Source organism: Periplaneta americana, chromosome 5 (genome assembly GCF_040183065.1).
Source record: "Periplaneta americana isolate PAMFEO1 chromosome 5, P.americana_PAMFEO1_priV1, whole genome shotgun sequence".
NCBI lineage: Eukaryota > Metazoa > Arthropoda > Insecta > Blattodea > Blattidae > Periplaneta > Periplaneta americana.
In genome coordinates, this window is record NC_091121.1 from 97,803,395 (window position 1) to 97,822,761 (window position 19,367).

A 19,367-nucleotide genomic window follows, 5' to 3' on the forward strand; every position below is an offset into this window, starting at 1 on the left:
GAATTACCAAATACATTGTACATAGTTCCGAGTTCCTCCACAAACAAGCATTCTTTCCTTACGCTTTACTTTTGCAATCTCCAAGCTGTGTTGTGCTGAAGCTGACTACAGCACTTCCCCGCGTAAAAATAGCCAATCAGAGCAGTTATTTCAGCTTCGCACATGCGCATTAACTGTCTACATTCTCATGTAAGTTTTGAGTAGCACAACGAACCCCCTGAGGCACCAAAGAGCGAAGAGTGAAGACTAAACACTCTATAACACGTCATGAACATAACAACGGGAAATTGTCAAATGACAGATCAAATACTATGGTATTGCAAATACTTTATTTGAGCAAAAAATATCATTGTGCTGTAGCACTGTAGCACATAAGGACGGGCCGCCCCTGTCGCAATGACTTCATGTTGTCCCAAATGTCGAGCTTCATTGCTAATACGTATGAAACCTTTAACATCAATCATACCTAGACAGACAGAACTGTGGGTAGAAGATGGAAAAAGTAGAGAAGTCTAGCCTGTTCCCCCCCTCCCCCCACCCCATCTCTGTCAAATACTCTGTCAGTTAACCTCTACTGTCCCAACTGGGTCCTCATCTTCGAAGTCTAGTTATCATATACAGCTAACAATGACTGTACCACATGTAACAGAAAAAAATTGACATAGGATGAGCTAAGGGAACAAACTTGTGCTTTTCCCTTTTAACACTGAGTGTAATTGATTGATTATTAATGAACTGTGATTAATTGTTGGAAATTGCTTCTTTTACTTGTGTTTGTACAAGCATGAGTATTTAGAAATTTTCTAGAAAATTACAAAGACGTTGTAATATTGAGTTATTTAATGATTGATTGTGATGGCGTAGTTGTTATAATTTTCTATAATAGAGAGAGACTGAAATTAAGAGAGTTAAGTTCTATTGCAGGTGGTAGTACTAAGTGGCAGTGAAGGATCAAGTCTCAAGTCTCAGCTTCACGCAGCTGGCTATATGGTGGCAGAAGCAGCTGGAGCTGGTTACAAACAATTATGTGTTGCTCGTGGAGACGCTGACATGTATGTTCTATCAAAGGGCTCAACATTCAGGTGGGATACATGTGGGCCACACGCAATCTTACGTGCTCTTGGTGGTGGAATTGTAAGCTACCAGAAAGTGTTGAAAGAGGATGGGGAACTGGAAAAGTCAGAACTGAGCTACAGCGACAATGTTGTAACTGAAGGTCTCAGCCCTTTGACTCTGCATTGTAACCAAGAAGGCCTTATAGCTTACAAAGATAGAAACATGCTAATAGAGTTGTTGCATGTTTTAAAAGAGTCATAACTACTGAAAGTGGAAGAATATGCCATGTTGCTCAGTTATCCAACCTTGCGACTATTCAGTTCATTGATTTCCAAATATGGCTTTGCTTCAGTAGGGAAGTTGAATCTCTTTGGTTAACTTAGGAATACCTTATTCATTTAATTTGTTTGACAAATGGAAAAAGAGTTTATTATTGATATATATGACGGATGCAATTCGTATAAAAAAAATTGAGATTAACCAAATATTAAAACTGTGCGAAATTATAGAGATACTAGTATGCAAGGTTTGGAAACCATTGTTTTAATTTTAATGTTCATCAAATTTACTGTCTGCTGAATGATGCACTGGAAGAAATGGTGAATGAGAGAAAAGAGTTCGGGGCAGAAGAAGATATCAGATGATAGACGACATTAAGATATATGGATCATATGTGGAGGGAGACAAAGAGGTAGGCAGATAATACGAAAGATTGGAGAATGCTGGGCTTGCAGTGAAAGACCTGCCTTTGGGCAGAAAGCTATGAATGAATGAATGAATGAACTACTGTATGACTAAATTTTGAGAAATTTTATTTGCATCAATACTTGACATCATTGTACAAGAATGGTTTACATAACTTTACCGGAAATGCCACTGCAAATTTTAGTAAGGCATGGCATCAGTTAAGTAACGGAAAAATTCTGTCTTTAGTGAGGGATATTTAGTTATTGCAAAGGTAGAGATGGGCGAAGAAGATGTATATATATATATATATATATATATATATATTCTGTAACTATTGCAAGTAGGGTCGTGATTTTTGTCCACATCGATACAAAATCTAATAAAGAATCATTTATCCCTCTGGTGTATTTCAATAGTGTGAACTGTTATAATGTAAATGTAATTTTAAAACCACTAATTTCAAGCCACTGAACGATGCAGGCAGATTGCAACATCGTAGCCAAAGAGGGAAGTATGATTAGTTCATCTAAGACAGAGATGTGGAACTCGTATTATAAACAGAGCAGTCAGTATGAGTACCTACGTACAACAGCAACTGAAGCAGGAGAAGCTAAGCTTTCTGAGAAAGGCTGTTTTTGATCCCTGACTTAGGGAGACGAACCTGAGTTCGTTGACTTCTTACATCTGTATTACAAGAAGAGGAGTTGTTAGCAATGATTTTGCCGGACTGCTGAAACTCCCAACTTAATTTTCTGATTAACCGTGCATTTAATCACAAAACGTAATATAGGTTTTCTATTAATTTAAGTGTATCCTATCGTCACTTTCAATCTGAAGGATAATTTCACTCTGTATATGGTTTCCATCACGATTATGATACAGCTTTAATGTTACATAAATGTCAATGCCACTGTCGTGGATTCGAATCTCTCCCAGGATCTTTGATATTTATTCGTTTATTATGTATTCTTAAGTGGAGGTCTGATTATATGTATTCCATATCACGTGAGTCGCACCAGATATTCGTTTAATGATGTCATAAATACAAAGCCCATATTTGGACCTAGGATAAACCTCACGAAGAGAATGCAAAAATATGAGTTTTAGACATCAAATACAGAAAAAAATGAATTTATACAGTGTATTTTTCAGAACATTAAGTAAGAAGATTACATGTGTTCAATTTATTCAGAAAAGTATGTTTGCTATATTATTTCTGAACAAATAATTTAGGAAGTAATGCTTTGTACTTTCCGAAGACAAATTACAGAAATTAATTAAGATTATCTTCTTTGGTTGGAACAAAATGAAGTAATAATAATAATAATAATAATAATAATGATAATTCTTTATTGCTCATAGACTTGTAAATACAAATACCTACAATATGCGGCAAAACAGACGACACTGAAATGTTATTTAATTGTGTTGGTACAGTACCTATGTATACCATCATGTGCCACACGTTGTTCATAATTAGGCTCCGTATTCCAGCTACTTATAAACTGGACTGAGGTTGCCTCATTTGAAGTATATGTGACATCACAGCGCAGGTATAAGTACGTTCATATACAAAATAGTTACACATCCTCTGCTCTTCTTCTACAAGTCAAAATCGGGACCTTATCGATCACTGCTCTTACAACTTATATTATTTAAATAACTACATCTTTGTGGCTGATTGAAGGTTCATTGCAAAGGTAAAATGCCTTAGGCAAGACGCTCAAGCATGTAATATTGCAAGACATAGTTGAGGATATTTGAACTAATATTTTCACTGTCAGTATAGACAAAATTACATGTAAAATAAACGTAAAAGTGACAAAAACAGTGTACTGAAAGACACTGCAATACCAAAAGGTACAGAAAGTGTTGAACGTAATCCAAAATAACCAGTACCATCACAATCTGAAAATTATGAAGATATTAACTCGACGTTTAACATGGATTTGTGTGGCTTACCATGATGTTCAGTGCCAACATCCCAATTAGTAAATTAAATAATCTACATTTTACGGAATTTCTATGAAAGTACAAAGAAAATTAGTGGGTTTTCAGTGATGAGCGACATATGTAATGTCCTAATGGAACACGAAAGATTATCAAACAATAGGAGTATCTTGTACTACATCATACACCAATAAAGACATGTCCTATTGAAAGAATTTCTTGCAGTATACAATTATTTCAAGTGACATTTGCATATGTTCAAGTTTCGTAACTTACGAATGCACGTCCTATTATTCACTGACGAAAATGAATATCTAACTAGTACAGCTTCAGAATGCCTGGAGTTTACTGTACTCCACAAACACGCAGCGACGACCTGATTGTTGCATTACCTGTGTTCGGCATACTATATACCCAAAGTGTCTTTAACTTCAGTCTTTAGGTAGCTGGAATATGAAGCCTATTCATAATGTTTCTGAAGATTATTGAACATATTGATGAACAAAGGTTGCTGTAAGGACACAAAAAATATCGTTATCTTCTTGTGTAATTCGGGAATATTTGTAGGCGAGTCATTTGATAGGGTTGCCAGATATATGGCTTTAGCTCTTTTTATTCTGCAAGTCTTGAACAGTACGCTAAATGTTCTGTTTTCAAATTCCAAATCCCGCAGGCAGGATCTATGTTGCAGTGTTGTTGGTGGCGTCATAGTAGTATGTATGACAGTAGCAGAAAAATTGGTGTATTTTATAGACTACGAGTAAACTTGTGTACAAAAACAAAAAAATATTGTATTTGCGATAAAGTTGTTGATAAGCTTTTCCCCATTTATGGTGATTATTTTCAGTAATGGCTACAAAATGAAAGGATGAAACGAATAGAGAATATTGCAAATGTAATAAAAATGAACTTTTTGTATAATTCAACAATGATGAAAACTGTAGTCAATTTTATAAGAAGATTTTGTTATACAAATAAATAGTTAAATACGGCATATTCAAGTGGGAAATACAGGTTAAATATAGGAATATATAAAATGAAAGAGTAAGTTCACAATATAATTACATGACGTAATAAATAATTACAATATGTAATGCATAAATCATAAGATTAATTGTATTAATTAATATGTAATACATTGGTTGGGTCACTGACTGAGAAGAAACTGCCTACTGAAGGATGCACTGGAAGGAATGGTGAAAGGGAGAAAAGTTCGGAGCAGAAGAAAATATCAGATGGTAGGCGACATTAAGATAAATGGATCATATGTGGAGACTAAAAGGAAAGCAGAAAATAGGAAAGACTGGAGAAAGCTGAGTTTGCAGTGGAAGATCTGGATTTGAGCAGAAAACTATGAATGAATGAATTCTCTTCTTATACACTCAATGCTTTTTCCTAAGAAACCAAATGTGGATGAAAGGTGTTCCTTATTTCCCATCTCAAAATCTGGCAACCCTAATCTGGGACCATGAGATCCTTGGAGCAGGAAGGGTACGAGAATGGAGTTCCACGAGAAATTAGGCGATCTCCAAAATGTCGTTGCAGAAGGGCAAGTGACTCCCCCGTGGTGTGGGCTGTAGCTCCATCTTGCTGCACCCATTGTCGTTGGATTTCTGGTGCGAGAAAAACAGCGCAAATTCCGCATGAATGAGGTAATAATGAGGTCTCTGTAGAGTACCTGATTTACTGTTTTTGGATTCTGTGCAGCATCCTCGATGAAATAAGGGCCCAATATTCCATGACCAGACACGGCGCACCAAATCGTAACACCCGCTCTGTGCAGTGGTTCCTTTATAACAACATCAGACCGTTCAAACGCTAAAAAACGAATTGTTTGTCAGTTGATGTAGCCATCAAGGTGAATATGGCTTTCATCTGAAAACTAGTTGTTGTAGAAGAAATCTGGATCCTGATATGTCATGGACAACACTGTGCTGCAATACTGTAATCGGACTCGTTCATCCCTTTCTGTTAGACACTGAGCAACTTGAATGTGGTATGCAAATCCACCCTTGGGCGGCCTGTTGTCCCCTTTTGTTGACATAAGACATCCTGTATGACAGAACTTGTCAACGACAGCTAACATTGTTCTGTTATTTGGTGCCTCCTTATTAAATCACTTCTCGCACTGTTCTTTAACATGAAGCAAAGTTAGCCCATTCTAACATCCTATTCCGTACGACCAGAAATAATGTTCCATAATAAACACCTTCTCCTCTGTTGTGAGAACCATAATTGCAGAAATCAACACAACACTGAATTCACAATATGTCAAACTTTTAGCACAGTCTAGTATATACAGTCACGAAGCTCAATACGTAGGAAATATGCATCCATAGATAGTTGCTAACCACTAAGATCACTACTATTGCCTCATAACAGACAATGCAAAATATAAGCTTTACCAGAAAGATTAGATTTGCACAATGCAAAATAGTACTGGCACAGTCTATTGTTCCTAGTACCCTCAACAACTCAAGCTTCGTGAGTGTATATACTAGACTGTGCTATTAGGTATATAGCCTACAATAAATAAATAGTACTTCGTTGTTGCTAGGGAAACGTGGACAGCAAATGAGCAATAATTTCAGTGTCTTTTGTTTTGCCACATACCATATTAAGCATTGTGAGTGCATTCTATACAGAGTCCTTGGATACCCAGAGTACTGCAATTCTTTATGTCGGAAATGCCGACAAATCAACCATTGTTATTCGACCACGTGCTATTTTCGTATACAGAGAATGAATGTAGCCAAATCAGGGTCAAATATTTTTAATTTTAAGGGCCACGGACATTGGCCTAAATTTTCCATTTTTCTTTAAAAAAAATAACATGCTTTAAAGAATTTTTTTCCAAAGTTTCAGGTAGCTACGCTGTTTGGAACTGGTCATAAATGGGCCATTTTTAAATATCTACCCTTTAAATGCTTCATGCATGAGAACTTTAAAATGTCATTTTCCACACTTCATTTTTTTTAAGATTATATATTACAAAAAATGCTAAAGCTTTCACAGAAATTTTCCTAGAGGGCTGATTTTTTGTGCATGCTCATGAAAGCATGACAATTAATTTTGTGCATCCATTTTGCTCTATTACTTTCCTCAGAAATTATTAAATTGAGGTGTGTGAGTACTAAAATGCTTAGAATTTTATAAACTGTTTGAAGTAATATTTTTTTAAATAAAAATTAATAACAGCACTAAACTGCAAATGCCTAGTTTTACTTAACATACAATATTAGATTGAAATAAGAAAACCAGACTTAAATGTGTAAATTTGGAAAACTTTTAGGCTTTTTTGGAACCATACTTTTTTTTCTTCCAAAAATAATTCCTGAAATTTCCAAACAAATGGGACAAAATTTTTTCCTAGTTGTTTTACATATAGAAAAGAAGAGGAAAATTAATTTTCACATTTTTAACTTCCTTATTTCCTAAAATTCAATTTTCACCTGCCTCCCCCCAGGGAATAACAATGGCGGCTGATTAGCTGATTGCACTACTCTCGATATCCATGGACTCTGATTCTATCATACATGAATTAATACCGGTACCAATTCAAATTACCGGTACTTCTCTAATACTAATACTTACAATTAAATACACTTTTTTAAAATACGCTTAGAACTACAGAATAATCGATGCAATATTTAGAACTAGAAATACTACTGCAGTATAAATAATACAATGTTAGAAATATGTATAGCACTACAAAATAATTAATACAATGTTTAAAAAAATATGAGTACAACTGCAAACAATAATAGGCCATATGAAAGAAAGTAAAATCAATGCAATAACTCTTCTAGTCTGTATGGGCATTTTTCTATCATGTATTTTTTTATTTTCAGATTAAAAGTATTATTCTGTACATTCCTTAGATATTTAGGTAATTTGTTATATAGGTTTATTCCTACGATATGAGGGCTTTCTCTGTTGCCACTTTTTGTTTATGCCCTTTCTATTATAGTTTCTGTATCCTCTTGTACTATATGAATAGAGTTGTATATTTACTGACGTGAGTATAACTTTTTCTTTTTGACTAGTGTTATTACTTCATAAGCTTAAATACCTATTACTGTCAGTATACTGTTATTTTTAAATATCTGTTTCCAGGATTCACTAATTTTTAGGTGATACAGTAGAACCTCTATTATCCATGGTAATGAAGGGGTGAGTTGAACAATTAATTGAAAAAATCGGATAATCCTTACCATAGAAGACTTTCATAAATTAAGTGTTGCATAATGCAGTTTCGTAATTTTCTCCGTGGTCATGCGTTTTAACACATTAGTTAGTGGATCAGAAGTTTTAAGTATAATAGCTCTGTTGGAAAGAGTGGGTGAAGAAAGAATAATGCTGAAACTGATCAGGAAGAGAAAAAGGAATTGCCTGTGTCACTGACTGAGAAGACACTGTCTACTGAAGGATTCACTGGAAAGAATGGTGAACAGGAGAAAATTTCGGGGCAGAAGATGATATCAAATAATAGACAGCATTAAGATATATGGATCATATGCGGAGACTAAGAAGAAGGCAGAAAATAGGAAAGATTGGAGAATGCTGGGTTTGCAGTGACACTATGAATGAATGAATGTCAATGACGGGTTTTTAAGAGTCAAGGAAACTTAGAATGTAGGCTTTCAAGGAAACTTCCTATGTTGGATTTCCGTGGAAAGATAGGAAAAGTATAGGTCTCATGTTATAGATTTAAGTAATTTATACACTTTATCCTTGTTTTTTATTAAATCTCGCACAATTAACTCTAATCTCGTATTCCGATGTGAGATGAACCACAGTTCCTCTTTTCCAAAACCACCCAATTATATGCACTTCTCTTCCATACTTAGCACAACATGTATTCTTTTGGCACTTCTGGAAGACGTTTTGCAGAGAAATTAAACAGGTCACTCGAACAGTAGATCATAATGTGTAAGGGCAAAGGCTTGTAATATCACTCTCTATAAAAAAATACTTACTAATGTACTGTGCACTACTCAATATTTTTTCTGCAAAAAAAAAATAGGCGAGAATGACAGATGGGTAATCCAACAGTCGGTTAATGGGGTGACGGATAATCGGGATTCTACTGTATATGCATCTAATACATTTTTTTTGCAATAAAAGTAGCCTATTTAATTTTGTTATACCACATTCCCCCAAATTTATATTCCATACTCCAGGTACTTGTATATTATTCGATAATATGTTGATTTTAAAGCTTCAGTACTGAGATAGTGTGCAAAGTATTTCAATAAATATATATATATATATATATATATATATATATATATATATATTACTGATTTCTTGTACATAATATTCATGTGACAAGTGTTTATCAAGATATATTCTCAAGAAGTTGTGTTTATATTAACTTGCTCCATGTTCATATTATTAATAGTTATATTAATTCTAGTCTCTTGTTATTATGCATTGTACCAGACTGCGGATCTTTAGATAAAAACCTATTTTTGTGATGATAATGTATACAGCCCTTCCAGCAAAAACGTGAACCTAACTTCCCTGACCAAAATATTATATAAAGCCCTGAGAGATTTTCCTTGGGAATTATAAATTATAATAATGAATCTGGCATTATAAACTTTCACATTAGCAGTACAGCATATAGAAATTTAAGGAACTTTTCATAAATACAATTGGACATTGTTAGTATAAAGTTGAGGCTTAAATATTATTTTCAGAGGAAGCATATATCTATAGCTCTCTTTCATAGACATCCACAAATACCCTAAAAGATTATCTTTAGTTATCTTCAGTTATCACTAGATAAGAGGAAATTTATCTCTTTCCTTAGAGATTGGGTGTGCATCTTGTGTTTTACTTGTACGTGTCCTCTTTCATTTTAAGCGGTAGAATTGGGCCATGCTGATAACTACATTACCAAGTCATCCTAATTGTGATTATACTGTATTATATTATTGACTAAGACTCTGAACAAGCATGTTCAAAAAGAAATAGTCTCAATGACTCATGAAAGATTAATAATAATAGTAATGTTCATAAAAGAGAATATATAAATTCGTAGTTTATTAAGTGAACATGTTACATAAGTTGACCGGTAACAATGTATACTTGAAGTTAACAGTAAGACTAATCTGTAGGTAAGTAGTTCTTCCTAGCATTTAGAATCTCATATGTACCATATATAGTATACTACTATTTAAAAATGGAAGAGAATAAATTATGTAGATAAGAATAATTTATTATTGTTGGTATTCCATAATATCTGTCTGTTGTTTACATTGTTGGAATGTTCTAAGCAATTTATTCTCATAATAATATGAAATAAAATATGAAAATATTTACTCGAAGATAATGTAAAATCTGTTATATGACTGGTTATTGCTGTTACGTGTCAAGAATTTCACAGAACTGTAATTTAAACGATATTCTCTGTACAAAAGTTCATATTGAAGGTCTTTGGTATTCAGTTGTGCCCCAAAAATAAAAATGTTTTAAGTATTTGTAAGATTATATTGTAAGTAATATACAATACTTCATATAAATTTTCTAATTTTATGAACCATGTATTCCTGACTTGAGCATCCATTATGGTATACCTCTTAAAAACTGGTCCGGCATGGGACTACTTCATGGCAGTAGGGGTGGTATATCCAAATTTACATGGGACATATTAAAAACTTTTGGTATTCAGCGCCACACTGTAGAAGAAATTATCATAGGCATCATCATAGATTCTGTGAGCATTTTGAATTATCACCTTTATTTTAAATTCTGATATTTTAATTTGATATATATTTTATTTGTTTTATATACAGGGGAGACTGTTGTACCTTTAAACACTTTTCACATTTTATTTTTTTTTTAATTTTGGGAAATGAAATTTTTTAAATGAAAAAAAAAAAACTTGAAATAATTATTGAAGATTCCTTTACAACTTCCTGTATGTATTTTCCGGTTTTACATATCTATTAAGGTTGGAAAAAATAAAATCAATGGATATGTAATGTGTTCATAGGTACAGCAGGTACATGTATCTTGGAACACATGGAATATAGGTGGGAATATAGTTGTAAGAATTGACAATCAGATTTAAAATATATTTGCAATCATAAACCAGAGCAGGATTCTCTGATTGAGATTTTATTTACTGGAGAAACAATAACTGCTTCAACAGCTTTCTTCAAGGCATCTGGATCTATTGGGGGCCTCTTAACTCCAGACTTACTCTTGAAATAAAAGAAAGACAAAAACTAATAGTATCATGTACCTTGGAACATGTTCCATGGTACAAGAGGGTGCACATTTAAACAAATGTGGCTCTCAAAACTAGAGATTCGAATAAATCATGGCAATTAAAATATGTTATTACCGTACTCACCAGTTGATAGGGATCATGGAAATTAAAATATGTTATTACTCACCAGTTGATAGGGAACACACTTGATAGATAGTAACAAATAGAATCTGGTTTTGTGTTCGAAAATATATATCAATGAACGAAATTATTTTGAACAATGAAAAAAATTATTTTGTCCACAGAACTCACACTTTGCAGTAAATCAAACCGAAACTATGACCAGAGCTACTTAGCAGCTTTCTCTACAGTCTACTTCAGTTTGAGTCCTCTAGGTAGCAGCAAAAATTAAAAAAAAAAACAAAAAAACAAAAAATGTTCAAAGGCACACTATGCTAAAGGTACAACAGTCTCCCCTAAAAATATGTTACTGTATATCATTGTTGTAATAATATGTAGTGTATTTGATTAATGTTTTATGAGCATGATTCAAAATGTTCAGTTTTAATAGAAGTTTGCTACCATTATCATTTTTCAAAATGTATATCATTTACAAACACTTAGAAATTTCTGTCTTCTAGAATTCAGAATTCTTGTGGTCTGCCAGTGTTATTGGTGTGATGTTTTCCAAATAAAAGAAAATGTTTCACAACTTTAATAGCTATCGGTACAAACTCTTAAGAAAACCTCTATAATTTCAGACATAGTGGTGAATAGGGGGCGGATTTCTATGACCTAAAAAATAGGATATGTGAATGCATTTATGACCTAAAACATAAAAATATGACCAATAAAATTCGAAATATGACTTTATCAGTAATACACGTATGTTAGTTTTTTTTTAATTCTCATCATTATACATTGATTAAAATACGTCTAACCAGTTGAATGTTATATTTAAACAAGTTACTTCAAAAGTCCTCTGTCTTTAGACTAGCATGTTGGAAAGATATTAAAAAAACAAGGAGTGACCGAGATGGAGGAGAAAGTTACGAACACTTGAAAATTGTAAGAAAATCCTGTTTTGTTGTGTACAGCATGTTTTTGCTCACAGGGGCGAACAATAGAAGCCTATCTGCCACTTGAAACCCCACATTCCACAATCAGAGCTAGCCTCAAAACTATTATAGTATTACATTTCTCCGATAATATAGATATTTTACAGTGATCCTGAAAAACTTTCATAGTATTACATTTTACCACGGCTCGTTACAGTTTGAATGAATGCAGCAAAATATAACATGTATTACATATCTTGTTATTTACTGTGTCTTTTGGTAGTTTTTTTATTCTTTGAAAAATTTAAGAGTGTTAAAATTAAATTCATACTAGAAATCTTTTCGTGCGAGCGTGACGAACCTATAATCTGTAATAGATTGTACAGGGAATAAATAAATACAATATATCGGTAATACAATACAATGACGCGAAGTTTTACTAAATACCATGCTATAAACCTAAAAAATGCCAAAATCCAAAAATATAACGTTAATATGCAGTTTCGTACTAAATATGCTACAAAATTAAAAAACGGTCTAAATATGCATTTATATGCCCAATAAAAACCCTTCCATTTTCTTAGAATGCTTGGACTCAAGTTTAAATCAGTCTGAAAACCGAAACAATCCCATAGGAAAAAATATGACATGTCACAGAAATCCGTCCCTTAATGATGAATGAGACCAGTAACAGTTTGTTGAGAATATACAAGTATAATGTAATCATTATAGTTCCATTTTATGTTTATTTTGTTCATCAATGATATACGTCACTTTAATATAAAAAATACTCTGTTTAAATTGTAAAGTTATTGTTGATATACCAACTATTTTTTTTATGTATTATCTTCTAAACAGCAAGGTTAATTAATATGGGTCTTTACAAAAAGATGTAATAATTTAAATTATGTAGTTATAAATTATGTACAAAGAAACTGCCACTGTTTTCCTTGTTCAGTGGTTCTGAGGAGTTATACCTGTTTTTTTTTTTTTAAGATGGGACATGACAGGAACATTGCGATCGGAAAAAAGAACTGAATGTCACTAGCATGGTAGGTCTGTTGCTATGGTAACAACGGTTAAGTTGCCAAACTTACCGTTCCCACATGGTGAGTGCTTAATAGCTCTCTTGGTGGCATTTATTGTGCACACAATGTTGGCATTGGTACGTTTCGTCTTTTATTCTGTGTCGTTTTTTCTATCGTTTTCTTACCTTCGTGTCAATTGTCAATGAATGTTTTAATTTCAGCCATCTTAACGTCAATTGCTAGCTTCCATCAGCTGGTAGCGCGGTAATCCATATTGGCAACATAGCATTGTAGTTCCAAGCTCGGTGCTTAACTGTCATGTTCCATCTTTAAAAAAAACAGGTATAGTTACTTTCATGTAGCAATATTTTCATTGCAGACAACTATAGAACTTTATCATAATTTCTGCAATGTCGTTTATGATGATAATTATGCGAATTGTTTATATAGTGCATACATTTTATATTCCTCTGCTCGCAGAAGTAGAGTGGAAATGGCACTACACAGTGCAGCTGCACACAACTTCACATGCTTTGCAACAAGTGAAGTACAGAAAACATACTTAACTTTTTCAAAGACGATATTGAAAGTGTTCCCCATCTGCTGTGAGGCAAACGTAGTAGCATCTAAACACACTTTGTTTCACACATTGCAGCTGAGCTTCCAAAAATGTTGTCTGGTTCTTGTATGTTATTCTGCAATTCATCCAACACTAATCCCGTTGTTTGAATTTATTCACTATTGAACCAACTGTAAACCTGTCAGGTGGATCAACCCCAGGAAAACGTTCTTGATTTCTCTTTGACACTATGTATGTGATTCATATTTTAAAAAGTTACAACAAATGAAAATTCTTTGTTCTGTATTAAATCTCTAAACCCATGACTCAAGGAACAGACACAAACAGAGAAATGAAAGTCAACACTGCACACAACATGCTTACTGCACTGAAATTCAACTCAATACTGCACACAGTAACAAGACAACCGTGTATCAGCAACTATGTGTGTTCTTGAATAGCATGTGCGCAACTAGGCATTGCTGTGATACAGGTCCCGTAAGTATAGCATGTGCGCAACTAGGCATTGCTGTGATACAGGTCCTGTAAGTATAGCATGTGCGCAACTAGGCATTGCTGTGATACAGGTCCCGTAAGTATAGCATGTGCGCAACTAGACATTGCTGTGATACAGGTCCCGTAAGTGAGCAGAGGAAGATAAAATGTATGCACTGTATAAATAGTGGATTCGTATTAATTGTCTCGCCTTTCAGAATTAGGCTTTTGGGTATTTCGCCATGTCCTAGAACTTGACATTTCCAACTTTTCGGAACTACATATCGTCGGCTTAGAGTGTAAACCTGCTAACCACCAAAGAGAAAATTTTACAAGGGAAGCAAAAAAGCAAGTTTAAATTAACTCTGAAACTTTAGGACCAAATCCAAAGTACTGGTGGCATTTGTACCTGTACTTTGGATTTGGTCCTAAAGTTTCAGAGTTAATTTAAGCTCAGTTTTTGCTTCCCTTGTAGAATTTTCTTTTGGAGGTTAGCACGTTTACATTCTAAGCTGACGATATACCCTAAGTTCCATCTCCAGAGCAGATAGGTAAGACTAGAGGGTCAGTCGTCTGAATTAACCTGACGTAACAAGGCCATTAGAGTAGGCACCCCCTCTGGTCTTACCTATCTGCCCTGATGATAGAACTTGTATGTAGTAGTTCCGAAGCATTGTAAATGTCAAATTCCAGTACACGGTGGTGAAATACCTAAAAACCTGATTCCAATCAGGCTCACAGCCACTGTGAAAGTCAAAAAACGTATATTATACAAATCTGGCTTTCAGGTAGTAGCTCCCTGTAAAGCAGGTTTGAATAATTTTTCCTTGAAATTATTCAAACCTGCTTTACAGGGAACTACTACCTGAAAGCCAGATTTGTATAATACATTCATTACTGAAGGTACGTTAACAGAAAGCCACAATTTAAGCCACACAGCATTTGTGTGCACTCATAGTTGAGTTCTGGCGTCTTGTCAGCTCACTTGAGTCGTGTGGATACAAAGGAAAAATTGTAACGGTGTCGTGTATAGATCATGGGCAGTGGCGGCTCGTGCGTATTGAATTAAGGGGGGCTGCATACAAAAATAAACCAAGCAACTTACTTTATTTAAAGATTAGTTCCACGCGCCTTATCTTGTAAGTTGTGTTTAAATGAGACAGGCTTATGTCAGTAGATTTACTGGTATTTAAAAGAATCCTGCGGACAAAATTCCGGCACACCGGCGACGCTGATATAACCCCTGCAGTTGCGAGTGCTGTTAAATAAACCATAATTTAATTTTTTATATGCAGATTTCAACCTTAGAAATATCTAACTGGCGATGTTGTAGTTGGTTGTATAATATATATATACATGAGACATCAATAAATGAAAAAAATAACTGAGCCAGAAATTGAATTCAGGATCTTCAAGAGTATGCACCAGGGCGCTTGACTCATTTATTGTGATGTTGTTAGACGTTTCAGATTCCATTATGGTTTGAAAACATTCTAGCAATGGCTTCTTCTTCTCATGAACAACATTTACTGTTCTTATTTTAAACCCATCTTGTTGCCCCAGCTGATGGAATTGTCTTTGAAACACATTAATCTAATACAGACTGTGTGGAGATCGAGAGAAGAAAGCAGGGGTACTGGATAAATGAGCAAAAAATATGCGAGCCTTTGTATTTTGTTTAGCGGCTCTTTCCATTATGAGATTCAACTGATGGGCACTTAATTTCACATTCTCCTGAATTGTTAAGGTACTGAACTGAATAGACTGTAAATATTGTACAGAATTAAACATTGTTGCACTTGTTATACTCACAACATTAAAGAAAATTTATTTAAAACTGCGCGCTACTGACAAACTGCTGCAAATTCTGCAGCTCCTGGAAACTCTGGATTCAAGACAAGGAGTAGCAGGGAGGAGGGGTAAGACTAACGCGCAAAGCATCCGAGACGAGACTGGCAGCTCCAGGGGAGGAAGTGGCTTCACTCTATTGTCCTTGTGTCTGGTTTCGCTCTGGCAGCATCAGGGGAGGAAGTGACTTCACTAACGATTGCGTGCATGTCATTGAGAGCGAAACTTTTTTAAAAATTCGAGCCGCTAAATAGAGACTGTATAATAAATGTTTTTCACAACATAAAACGAGACAAGAGCCACAAATGTCTGGGGGTGCTGAGCTCCGCAGCCCCTCTTCGAAAGCCGCCTCTGATCCTGGGGTAGCTCAGTCGGAAGAGCATTCGCACGCTAAGCGAAGGGTCCCGGGATCGATACCCGGCCCCGGAACAATTTTTCCTTGAAATTATTAAAAAACCGTATATGTTTGGCCGTTATCAATATGAGATCAGTTACGGTATGTGTAAATCCAATGTTGTGCTGACACCACACCATGAGAGTTTAATAAATAAATATTGTTGCAATAGAATTAAAACTGTTGCATCTTTTTGGAAAGACTGTATTGATAAATTCTGTGCTAATGTTTCATTGTTATGAGTAGTACACTGTTTATTTATTGAGTTTTATTTCAGATATCAGAAATTATAAGTGAATAAAGCAAATTTTAATCTCTGATTCACTTTTGTAAACAGTAACATTGAAATAAATTTTATTTATTCATATACGTAGACTATGATGTTTCATATTAGTGACATGTCTCAGTTTTGGAAAAGACTTGCAGAATAAGCTAAACAAAGGCAAGATTATGTATATTAACGATTTTTTCTGTTGCTAATATTATGTTTCAGCTCAGCAGCAGAAATGCTTGTTGTGAGTAGGGTTGCCAACTGTTTTTGAAGAAAATACGGGAGACTAAGCGATCTACAATATTTCACATAGAAAATAGACCAATTATTCAATTCAGTTAGCGGTACTAAAAACAACTTCATTCTACATTTAGGCAATTAGGCTTAAATTAAGAGTATTTTGAAATGTTTTGTCTCATGTAATAGTTTCAAACAAATGGTAAAAATTCCCTACATGAGTAGTTGAAGTTGACTGTGATTTGCAGTTCTGATTTGATTAGATGTGTCGTGCTCATATTTCGAACATCTATTTACTTACTGTTCATAAGAGAAAATACTCTCTGCATGAGCTCTGCTGCCTGGTATGCTTATAACACAACACATAGTTTTTTTTTTTTTTAATTTGTAAAACTAACATTGCTTAATTTTAAACTAGTGAGCCCTGAAACTCAAGAGATTGCACATTTCAGTGAATCTCTGGAACAACAGAATTCATCTTATCAATCACCTTTAATCACAGAAAAATTAAATGTTTCAAATAGATTTTTACATTATGTAAAAATAAGGGAGGAAAATTCTCAAAGAGAAGGAAAATACGGGAGTCGGAAGACTGTTAAAAAATACAGGAGATCCCGGAAAATACGGAAGGGTTGGCATCTCTAGTTGCGAGTTATAATAAATTAATGTGACTTGACTTGTGTGCAAGTTTAAGGAAGAATTGTGACGTATGTGTATACTAATATGAGGGATGATCTCATCTGGGATAAGGATGTTAAGGCTGCTCCAGATGCACCATTTTCAACACATTTTTGACTGTACAGTTCTAGACGTTGCAGACAAAACATTATATGTGGATAGCAAAACTACAATTTTATTAGAGCTGCGCAGAGACAGAACACGGAGGCAAAAGATTAGAAAAGAGCATCGTCTTATGATCACTGTGCAGGCGTCATAATTGCGTATGGACTCTAGTACAGTCTTAACTCTGTTTTCCAGTTCAGTTGTGTTTTCACAGCATTAACTGTTCAGAATGATATATCTTCGACTACGCTATTTACTATAACAACTTACTTGCACTATCAATATTTCCTACTATTCATACCTTCATTACTGTGATGCCTTGATATTAATCTAAATCAGTACCACTAGACAGCTTTTCTTGATCTTTTACTAGTTCACTAATTACTCATTAACTCTTAAAATACTATTCACTAGTTATTTTTTTTTTTTACCTTAATAAAACAAGTCGTTATCTCTACCACTTTCACTGACCACTCCTCTTCGTAGCTTGCACTTTCTTCACTCGCTTGTCTTCCTTATAGCTATCAAATCTCGTTTCTCCTATCACATTTTTCACTACTTTTCGTTATCCCTAACAACTCACTTAATGTTTAACTTAATTCCTCGAATTTTTTAACCACCATGCTTCTAAAATCTTCAATATCCTCAAGAGACACTACATTTGAGTCTTGTAAATTACTTCTTTCAATCCCACCCTTATTACTGTCACTTCCTCTCCCATTTTCACTTGTCGACTCATGAATTAACTTTTACCATCACTCATCTTCTTTCCTTTTCCCATGCTAATAGCTCTTCTAGTCTATGGTCATTTTTCTACTAACGAAGATATTTTGTGCGGGTTTACAGCTTTCGCGTGTCTAGAGCAGTATGCTACAATTTTGAGATTATTTTCAATTCAAGTAAGTTTTTTTTTCTGCCATGTGTCGTGTGTAGCAGGATCGAAGATTATTAGATAGAAATAAGGGATCAAGGGACCTCAATTTTCACCCCTGCTAAAGTTATGTTACTGTATTGGTTTTTTCATTTCTTGTTAAAGTGAATATTGTGATTTACGTACAGTAAAACTTCTCCAGGTGACCACCCCTTTAAACCGACCACCCCTCATAAAGACACTTTTTTCAGTAACGAATATATATCCCCGTAAGACCAATGCATTTTTACCCCCTATAAAATGACCACTCCTTTCCCCAATCGACGACCATGATTTTGGTTAGTAAAATGACAGTTCATCCCTTCTAAGACGACCATAGGCGGAGAGAGAACCGTTTCCTTGGGGGGGGGGGGGGGGCAAAGCAAAACCATAGAATTCCGATATAACGAGATTATGGGGGACATCATTTATCTCCTCCCCTATTATAGCTTGATCTTGGTACAGTATATCGGAATATGATCATTTAATAAAGGTATTGTAAAATAAAGTAAAATTGTAACAAAATACACAGACAATTTTACTTTTTTTTTTCCTCTTGTAAGGAAGAGGGACCCGAAGGCTTGCACTGCAGCCTGAGGCTTATTGTGCTTACTACTTCTATTCTGTGAATGATTGGGTAGCCGAACGGCCGTGCTCTTGTACAAGTATAGCACACCACACCGTGAACTTAACCTGGCCTATTGTATGGATGATGATATGTGAATTAATGATGGCAAAATGAGTCCGAGGTCCAACATCGAAAATTACCCTGCAATTCTGCTTCAATTGGTTGAGGAAAAACTCCAACCAAGTAACTTGTCCAAACTGCTCGTTTCATGGCCAGACATGCTAACCATTACTCCACAGCA

The 19,367-nt window shown here is 34.7% G+C and overlaps 1 protein-coding gene across 4 annotated transcripts in view; it reads left to right on the plus strand.

The window, feature by feature from the left end:
* Ipp (inositol polyphosphate 1-phosphatase) overlaps positions 1-11,351 on the plus strand; it is a 30,526-nt gene extending 19,175 nt beyond the window's left edge. For 3 of the 4 annotated variants that reach the window (XM_069826332.1, XM_069826331.1, XM_069826330.1), the window contains exon 7: positions 925-6,664. In XM_069826332.1, coding sequence (XP_069682433.1) covers positions 925-1,317 — 393 coding nt within the window. In that variant the 3' untranslated portion in view covers positions 1,318-6,664. Of the gene's footprint in view, positions 1-924; positions 9,819-11,220 lie in introns of those variants that run through there. The other variant, XR_011332148.1, reaches the window with a different exon arrangement.
* Positions 11,352-19,367: the final 8,016 nt, after the last annotated feature.